The sequence below is a fragment of the Notothenia coriiceps genome, unplaced genomic scaffold, assembly GCF_000735185.1.
Source record: "Notothenia coriiceps isolate Sejong01 unplaced genomic scaffold, NC01 NC01_scaffold00036395, whole genome shotgun sequence".
Lineage (NCBI taxonomy): Eukaryota > Metazoa > Chordata > Actinopteri > Perciformes > Nototheniidae > Notothenia > Notothenia coriiceps.
In genome coordinates this window covers 443,051-453,342 of record NW_011369096.1, presented here as the reverse complement: position 1 = coordinate 453,342, position 10,292 = coordinate 443,051, and the positions used below count along the sequence as shown (strand labels likewise).

General features: G+C 41.0%; 1 protein-coding gene across 1 annotated transcript in view; it reads left to right on the top strand.

Annotated features, from left to right (window-relative positions):
* Positions 1-10,292, top strand: part of col18a1a (collagen type XVIII alpha 1 chain a) — a 92,916-nt gene that overhangs the window by 41,418 nt on the left and 41,206 nt on the right. Inside the window, exon 4 of the mRNA XM_010792234.1 lies at positions 5,708-5,786. Coding sequence (XP_010790536.1) covers positions 5,708-5,786 — 79 coding nt within the window. The remainder of the gene's footprint in view (positions 1-5,707; positions 5,787-10,292) is intronic.

Genomic DNA, 10,292 nt, shown 5'->3' with positions numbered 1-10,292 from the left:
CTTCGCGTCGGGCCGAACCACGCCCGTTAGCTGTGATATAATGAGCATATACCACGGCCTGTCGTGAGCTATTGCTTAAATATACAACTCTCACTGTTCCTCAGCCCTGTCATCTGATGACGTGCAGAGACGTTCCGCTGATGTGATAAACTTCTAAAGTTAGGGACTCTAAAAAGAAAGGCCAGAAAGAATAATAAGAAATAGAAAAGAGCAGAGAGGCAATCCATTTTTGGCGAATAAATAGGAGAAAGGTTAACATTGTAAAGGTGATGGAAATAGAGAAAATAGCACATAAAAAACACTGTCGTGACACAGTTTTAATCGTGAAAAATAGTGACACTAAACACCTGATCAAAAAAACAGTTTTCAGAGACTCCATCTCTGTCAATATTAAGGTTAATATCCAAGAAATGGCTCTCCTGCTTGCAGTTATTTTACTGCACTTCTTCTCCTTGGTACATAATATTGAAGCAGTATGGTCTATACCATTTCCCCCCTGGAAGGTTTGTTTGATGGATCCTTTTAAATAACTATATAAGAGAGTGAGAAGAGGTATGAAAGAAGAATGCTTTGCTCCCTGAAGAGGACTGAACAGCTGACCAGTTTGACATGTATACCTGACAGATTATTAGCAGCAGACCACTGTAAGGTATACCTCTGATGTCTCAGGTTACTCGCTATAAGTGAGCGAACACACTTATCCCTGAGGAGAGATTAAAAACTGCTGAGTTGATGTCTGGAAATGGAGCTGCTTCTGTCTTATAGATCGTGGGACAACGACCTTTTACATGGAGAGATTCCTCTGGTCAGACAATAGAGGAAACAAGTGAGAAAAATGGGGATTTCCAGAGTTAAGGATTAAATATCATCATTCTGACATTTTATGCTTTCTTCTTTACTTATAGAAAGTCAGCAAGAAGAGTGTTCACAGTCGATCGATGGTTTTACCATTTTAAAGCATGCTTTGCTTTTACAGTAGTGGGATCATCTCTGTTGAGTATCAATTCAAACACTCTCCCTAGTACATTGCCATGTTTTCTACAGCGTGAATTTTGACCATGTGGTGTTGTCCCAGATCACACACAGCCATTGTGCCCTCACCGGAGCTAGGTATGTTGTTAGCTAGCTAGCTATGTTTAGCGGTAGCAAATCATTACAGACAGCTCAATTAACCCCCAAAAATATACTGTGCCTATATTTCAACACCATTATAGTGGTTTGTTTATTAAATACTGAAAAAAGAACCATGTAGCCTATTACTTTTTTTGATTTAATTTACTTTACTGGAGCAACAGCAATTGCAGATGATCGTGTGACTTCCATTACGTAGCCAAGATGCCAAAGAGTTTAAGGCATTATTTAGATTATGGAAGAAGAGTCAAGAGTTCCACACGCGTTCTGAATGCACCACCCGGGTACTCATAGTGCATTTTGACATACTATTATTACGAACGCTAATGTTGATAGATAGCCGCCCGCTATGCTAGCACTGGGATGCACATATGCAGCCAAAAATAGCAGATGCAAGAACAGAAGGACACACATTGAGACTCAGCACTGCATTCAGGTGAGGTGCTCTGTATCGACTGAGTTATATATTTGATATATGATATTTGATACACAGGGGAGTAGTTCACCCCACTCCCCTGTGCGTGCATGCCCTCCCACTCACAATTATAGTGGAGTTAGAAAAACCAGATGTCAATTTGGACTCGATCTGATCCAAGTCAGAGCCCACCCCTCAGGCTTTGTTATTCTGACTGGTTTGTAAATCAACTGTGTACAGGAGCTGACAGGGGTGGAAAGAAAGTGAGAGACGATGACGGGGGGGGGAGGGTCGGGCGTCGGAAGTCTCTTCATCATTACTGCCATATTACCTGCAGCTTTTATAAGGGGGCTTTTCCATCTGTGCAGAAGCTATTTATCAAAGGATGTAATGCCATGTACTGTAAAAGACAACAGCTGGCATCTAATGTCTACCTGCCGATGTTTTCATGGAACATACACTGTGCACCGCGGTGAGACCGGTGCAATTAAGGCAAGTCTGGGCAGAGGGCAGTCAGACGGGAGATTTGTTCAAGTGAAACTTTCCATTTTGTCATTCTGGAATCCATGATGATAGATGGCAGAGGAGGCAGTCACCCTTCACTGTGTCACACTGCAGGCCAGCAGCCTCCTCCAGCAGGAAGCACAGAGGACACGTTCAAGAGCGTATGAGTGATTCAGGGTGAGGTCAGATGCTTGGTAGTTCTTAGCAACGGCCTATTTGTGTCCATCATGTTAGGAAAGCTTTTGTAAATTCTTAATCTGGACACCTTTATAGATTTTTAGGAGTTGTCTAGACTTACTTGACCTGAAGTCAATTAACTGAGGAGACTTGACTTAGTAACCCATACATATTAAAAAAACGTCTATACTGAATGCAGTTATGACTTTTTAAGCTCGGCCAAATTCTCACGAGGAATTTATGACATAACCAGGCACCAGAATGACATTTTTTTTTATTCAGATGCTTTCAATATGAAATGTATGAATTAATAAATCTGTACACATAAATGAGTAACTTTATAATTTCTCCTCTTCATCAACATATCACATGTTTTCCTCCCTGCAGCCTTGAACATTTGAAAAAAAGCACAAATTATTCCTTTTGTAATTAAAACAGCCTTTTTTGTTATATATTTTTTTCATCGTTTTTTGTCTTTTCCTCAATATTAGAATTGACTTTTGTGTGCATTCTGGCTGCTCACTGCTAACATCCGGACGCAGACTCTGCTGGCTCCGGTGCAGCTCCAGCCCTGTAGCCTCATACTATTGTCAGACCAACCGCTAACAGCAGCTCTCCACTTCTTGATGTGTGCACTTGGTATTGTTGCTAGGTGTTTTAGGGACATTTTATGCATCCTGGCCTGTTTTAACAAGATGTAGGATCCATCACACCTCTGTCAGATAACAGTCATTTGGACCTGGTTTGGCTCAGAGGGGCTGTGATACCTGTGGGATAGATTTAGCAAAAGTGAGACCAAGAGCTGAAGATGTAATGCGTCTACTTTCATACATTTAAATACCAAGAAGCTAACTGGTTAGGTTGGAGTCATGTTTTGCATTAAGTTTGAAAAGTTAAAGCATGATTCCACTTTATTAAGCCCGTAAAAGTTGAACAAAACAGAATCAAGCCTAGGTTCTGCGTTTTATAAACAGCCAGATTGTTTTTCTATCATCTTACAACCAACCACAAAAATCCAGAAAGCTCCCTCTGTGATTTTCGTGGGGCACGCAGTAAAAAAAAGTAAAAAATGCTTCCTGCACTGCTGCAGAGGTTGAATAATGTTCTTCGCCGAAGAAGCTACATACCTGCTCTTATATTGGGGGGGGGGGGGTCATGTGGTTCAAATCCATCAACACAAAGTTCTAAAGAGGGGACCCTCCCACCCGTCAGCCCCTCTGTGATGGATACGTTAAGGAGCGAACAGGCAGGGTATTCTCTTTCACATTAATACATATATCAGGCTACAGCAGTCAGAATTCTTAGCATAGCCAGCGCTCCACAGCGGGGGGGGGAAATTGGTTAGTTATTAACCCCGGATCACTATGCTCCTCTAGCTGCCCCCCCTCCGCCCCCCCTCCACTCTTCATCCCACTCCTCACTGGAATTCCACAGGTGACGAACCAAGGTGTGTCACCGATGAAGAATGAGTTACGGGGGGTGGGGGTATTTACATTATTCCTCCCCCTCTCTTGTTTTTACCCAGAGGCAGTTTGGGAGCAGACCCCCCTCTCTGATTTTAGTGACTGGAGATTGTGGGTAATCTGCAGACTCAGGGTACAGGGTACACAAAAACATAAAAATATTGTCTCAGTAGGAGGGTACGTGTATTTCATGGGTTCATGCAGAACATGAATGCCGCACCGCTTATCTTTTCTTTTGCCTGTCTCATTATCTTATTCAAAGAAGAGAGTCCTACACGGTATGCTACACTAATATTAAGAGCATCATATTATTTTTTGGATCAGTTACACTGTTAGTTGTGCAGGAATGTTTCTGACTTCAGGGTGTTAAGAGTACAAAATTAAAAAACTAATGAAAATGTTGATTTAATTATTTCCCAAATGTACTACATTTTAATATTGCTAAATATTGCGCTTCAAACCATATTTTCAGTTGTTAAGACAACAACATTTGTAACTGCGGGTTTGATCTCCCGCTAGCTGCACTATAACACTGACCAGTTATTTACAGAAAAGAAAGGTTATTTAATAAAACCAACTTACTCATTTGATGTAACTATCACTTAATTGAAATAATGATTCTATTGAAAAGCATCAAATGTGAAAATGTACATTGGGTACCGCCCTATTTCTAAATACATTAAACCATTTTGGCAAAACATCCATTAATATTATTAAAGAGCATTTCATAGTAGGGAAAAAACAGTTGGGCGAAATTTGGGACAAATGTAATATTCTTTCCTAAGCCCTGCCCCTTTTATTTGATCACATGGTTCCTTTAGCTTAGCTTTGCAGGTTGTAAGTGCTTATAAGGTAGCAGCAATGAGATGACACCATACAAAACAAAAACATGATTACTAACAAAGGTTTGAGTTTCAATTCAATAACCGTCCCCTGGTTCTTATTAAATCTGGATTATGCCATTTTGAAAGTTGGCGCGAACATGTTCACAAGGAGAGAAGTTTTGCAACAGAGGCCAGGCATGAGCTGTCTGACAAAGATGAACACAAACTGCAATTACTGAAAAAAATAACTATTTCCCCGGAAAACGTTCTGTTCTTGGTTTGCCATGCACATGTTGACTCAATCATGTTTCAAAGTGGAGCTGGGAAACTGCCCTGTTAGTTATGAAGAGAGCTCAAACTGTAAACATTGCTATGATTAAATTCAACACAACACAATGCCTACTCTTTCCCATGCGCTGTTCCTCTACTCAGGGGGAACCCAGCTGAGACTGAGCTATACGACCCAGATCCAGCCTCTAGTGAATGTCCTCCATTGCCCTTTTCAAATATGCAGTGACAGTAATCCAGTTTTTAAAAGTTGTTAAAAGTAACAACGATAAACTGTAAGAATACTTTGTTAAAAGTAAAAGTCCTGCATTCAAATTTTACTTGAGTAGAAGTACAAAAGTATTGGCATCAAAAAGTACCTTAAAAGGCCTTTTATGCTCATAATTGTATTTTGATCCTCTACTGTGACATGTTTCCATTCTTTAATGTTCAAAAGCTCTTTATTTTTCTCATACTGCCTGTGCTGCAGCACCTCTTCTCACCCTCTGTCTGAAACCAGAGCCCAGTCTGTTCTGATTGGTGAACTCTGTTGTGATTTGTCAACTGCTTATAGGAGTCACGTACAATGTGTTGGTGCGCTAGCCAATAGAAGCGCAGGTTACATACTGATGTCCCTAAGATACAGAAGTTAACAAAGGAGTCCAATGGAGGCGTTTCAGGCAGGGGGGGAAACCTTTCAAAAGTAAAAAAAACTTGTAATTTGTAAGAGCCAATTCAGAATAATAAATATGAAATGACTGGATTATGGCTATTTCTATAAAGTGAATTGACGCTGAGAAAGTTTTCATTTTAAATACTTTATATACTAAAATAGAAATACTAAGGTTAAGTACATGGACCTCAAACGTACAATATTTGAGTTAATGTACTTTGTTAAATTCCTCTGTGTATTTATTTACCTGCAGACCACTCCTCCCTCTTCCCGGCCAATCCAGCAGCCTCCACTCTCCAAGAAGGACGAGGTGCTCACGGAAAGAGACACAGGTGACTTTTTCTGGACTGAAAGACTGCATTTGTTTGTTGTCAAAAATGTTTATGTACCTTCTTCATGCCTGACCTTTTTTACAGAGGCCTTTGAATCTACTCTTACTGTTTCGCAAATGTCGATATTTGTTTCATACATTTATAACGTAGTTTTGAGAGATGGGAGATAGATGTTGTACTTCCGCATGCGGACACATGACAGATCTCACCTGTTGGGCATGGTCGGGGGGGCTGCGGGCGAGTTTATGATGGCACATGTTGCAGTGTTCAATTTCCTCCAACTTGCTTAACTGAGCCAGCCAGAGCTTGCTGAAAATGTTCTCTGATGTCTCCATCTAGTGGAAATGAAGAATATTGCAACAGTCACTGGAGTGTCAGTTTAGTTTGAGCTTTCTCTGTGAATTACATTCAAATATATATTATGTTACTGCTGCTGTCTTTACTTGAAGTCTACATATGTTTATATAAATCATATTTATAACCCTTACAGATTATGTATCCCCATCTGAATAAGTGATTGGCCTACAGATAGCGTGACACAGATTTCCTTTTTTTGCTTTGTGATCCAATACTTTGGCACCATCTAGTGGTGTCAACACTAATGCCAAGTAAAATGCAGGTTCTTAGTGCACTCCTCATTTATGAAAACTATGACTAAGATGTTCGTCATCATCCTTTTCCCCCATGAATAAAAGGCTGCACTGACGTTATTAAACACAATGAAAATATAATTTTAAATGCAATATTGTTGGCCAAAGTTAAGATAAAAATAAAACATGATGTTAATTCAAGATAGTACCAAATAGACATTTTACACAGTACTAAAGTTTAATAGCTGACAAAAGGAACAGCGTATTAATCAGTTGATGAAAGAGAAAAAGTGCAGAGACATCAAACAATCTGACTTTCATTATGAAAAGAAAGGTGAAAAAATGTCTGACATACTTTACTCTGTGCTAACATAATTTGTTTGCATAATTTTAATGGCAAACACACAGCGTCTAGTCGAGTTATTGTGAGAGTTGATTTCACATTCGATAGAAGCATACTTGGAATGAGTAAAAAACTGTTCTTATTTACTCAATTGGATTTTTACTTAAAGGCACAATGCCTCTGCCTGAATTTTATTTTGCTATGTTCGGGACAATTCTATACCAAAATATAGCGAGGGGAAACACAAAGCAGAGACATCTTGTTCCCAAAAAAAGTGAAGCACCATTACTCTTGTTGAGTTTGTGCCAACTAAGTCTGAGGATGGTTTTAGAAGCTTTGAAAGTCTAGTCTCTAGCTTAATCTACAGGAATATTATAGACTCAAGTAAATAAATAAATACCATAATTGAATGTTAAAAAATTAAAATTGCTTACCTCAGCAATGTTACTCTATACCAGGGGTGTCCACATTTTTTTCACAGAGGGCCACATACAGAAAAATATTCGAAGGGCTGGGCCACTCACTAGAGGAGAGGTATATTGCCTCATAAGTTACAAGTCAGAACAATCTAAAACATTTAGGTAAATGATGGTTGATATTAGGTGCTTTTAACACCGGAGTACTTTTCCCAGTATAGTTCCGAAATAGTTCCGAAAATTTGCGTTCACACCAAAAAAATCCGGAACTAGAAATTAGTTCATGAGAACCTTTCCACCCCCTTTTCAGTCCCTGCTAGAAAGCAGAGACTTTAATGGGAGAAAAAGGTTCCCATTTCTGATAGGCTGGGCGGATTGCAAACCACNGAAGAGGAGCGGGACCACAGAACAGAGCCCCTGAGGGACCCCTGTAGTTAATTGACAAGGTGCGACTCGGACCCTCTCCAAGTTACCCTGTAGGTGGGTCTTGAGGTATGAGGTGAGGAGTGAAAGTGCAGTGCCTGAAAACTCACAAGTTCTTGGAGAGTTGCGAAGGAGGATCTGATGGTTCACTCATGTCGGAATGCCGCAGACAGGTCCAGAAAGGATGATGACAGAGGAGAGGGAGGCCTGCTTTAGCAGTGTGCAGTTCCTCAGAGGACAGCAAGGAGAGCAGTCTGTTGAGTGACCTGCCTGAACCAGACATGTGCTGGATCCAGAAGTTGTCTGATGGAGATAACAGGAGAGTTGTTTAAGACAGCGCGTCAAGTTTTTAGACAGGCGGAAGGAGGAGAGAGACAGGCCTGTAGTTATTACATCAGACGGGCTTGAGAGTGGGTTTCTTTAGGAGAGGTTTACTCTTGCCCCTTGAGACTGTTTGGAAAGTGACCAGAAGTTAGAGGACTGTGGATGAAATGCGGTGAGAAACGGTAGGAATATCAGGAGCGATAGTCTGAAGGAGGTTTGATCGGGATAGGGTCCATCGAGGACAGGTGGTAGGAACGGGGCCAGAGGTAACGAGTAAGAACCTCACTTGGGATGAGAGAGGGGAGAAGGATTCAGTGTGTTGTGGAAGGGAGGGTCTGTGACCCAGCGTGATAAGGTGAGTCAGAAAAAGAAGAGCGAATATCATCAACCTTCTTTTCAAAGTGGTTAACAAAGTCGCTTGACGGGGGGGGGAGGGGCTTTGGGGGGGTCCAAGAGGGTGGAGAAGATAGAAAATAGTTTTTTGGGATTGGAATAGGAAGATTGGATTTTATCTTGAAAGAAAGTGCTTTTTGCCTGAGAGATCGAAGCAGAGAAAGAGGAGAGGAGAGCCTGATAGGTTAGGAGGTCGTCATGGTGTTTAGATTACCACCATTTCCCCTCTGCTGCCCTAAGGATGGTTCTATTAGCACGCAGTGCGTCATTTAGCCAGGGAGCAGGAGGGGACTGACGAGCCTGCCGAGATGTGAGAGGACAGAGAGAATCCAGAGAGGATGAGAGAGTAGAGAGGAGAGTTTCTGCAGCAGAGTTTGGAGGCAGGAGTTGGAACGAATCATAGGAAGGGAGGGCTGATCCAGGTGGGTAGAGTGGAGTGCCGTATATCCAGTTTACTTCGTTTTAACATTGCTATTTCTTTGTATGTCGGGGGCGGGAGATTTATGTGATTGGTTGTTGGTCGCGTTGCTCGCAAAAAATCGCCAAGCTTCAGACACGCCCAGCATCAAGATTTTTCAAGATTTTTTTCATGCCTGTGTGTGGACGGGCCGTAAGAGCCGTAGCGGTTGAGAGCTTCGGCACTGGCACGATGGTGGTGATCTTGAAGATGGTGGGAACAACTGCTTGGACCAGGGACAGGTAAGTTGATCGTTTGATACTGTATCTACATTAAACACCGCAAAAAAACACAATACTTTTTAATATATCACTTTGACGATAGCTTTTTGTGATTTCCGATTGTACATACAAAACAAATTATTATATGATATAATAATAATAATTGAATTATTGGTCATTATTAACAATAAAATGATCCAGACACTTACCAACACAACTCGAAGGAGGCATTTATGTTTGTTCATTTAGGTGCATTTCGCTCATAGTACATCTGAACTTTGATGTGAGTAAGGTTTCCAAAGCAGTTGTTATCCTGCTTCTACTCCAGTAAAGAATACCAATGCTAGATCTGAATGATAATCTGATAGCAAAAGTGGACAGAGTATGTCCATTGTTGAGTGAGCAAATAAACATTACATTGTATAAGTTAAAGTGCTTTCATTTGGAATTGCCATTCGAAGTATCAAGCTGAAAAACCTTTTAATTTACTCTTTTTTGTTTGCAAAGTTTATTATTTTTTTGTGCAGTTTTTTGATGGTGGCCAAGAAGTGCTAACACACTACAACTACCCAAAAATCTTCCATTACCAGGAAGCGTTTTGTATCGCTTAAGCATGCGCATGGGTTGTCAAGTTGGTGAGGCTGTTTATTCATTTGACACTTCTAGGCTTGTCCTACCTGTCTGTCCCCCTTTCCAGTCTATCTTCAGCTATATAGCCAAACTCCTCCATCGCTACACCCCAGCCAGAGCATTAAGGTCTGCTGACCAGCTGCTGCTGATAGTGCCCAAGACCAGGCTCAAAACCCGAGGGCACCGAGCCTTCGCAGCAGCTGGCCCTAGGCTCTGGAATAGTCTGCCCCTCCATGTGAGTTGTCGTGGCCCAGACCCGTCTAGGTTTTTTAAAATATCATACACTAAAACTCACTTCTTCTCTCTGGCCTTCTAGTCAGAGCGGTTCGAACGACTCGTATGACACTTTCCTGTGTGTGGATTTATTATTTGACTTTGTGGATTTTATTGTCTTCTGTTTCCCAGATTGATGAGTAAAGTTTGTTTTTATTATTGCAGTGTACAGCACTTTGGCTCGACCCAAAAGTCTTATTAAAATTGTGCTATATAAATAAATCGATGATTTGATTTGATTCAGCTTTTTGTATCTATATTGCATCATTATCTTAGTCTGAAGCTTTGTGTTCTGTCCATTAATGTCCGTTTGTTGGTCCACTGGAGTTTACAGCGGATGGAAAGTCCAATGTTTCTCAGAAATGAGTTCCGTTTTTGATATCAGAGGCCCTTTATGGGTCAGTATGGTCATCTACCCAGATTATCCTTGATCTCA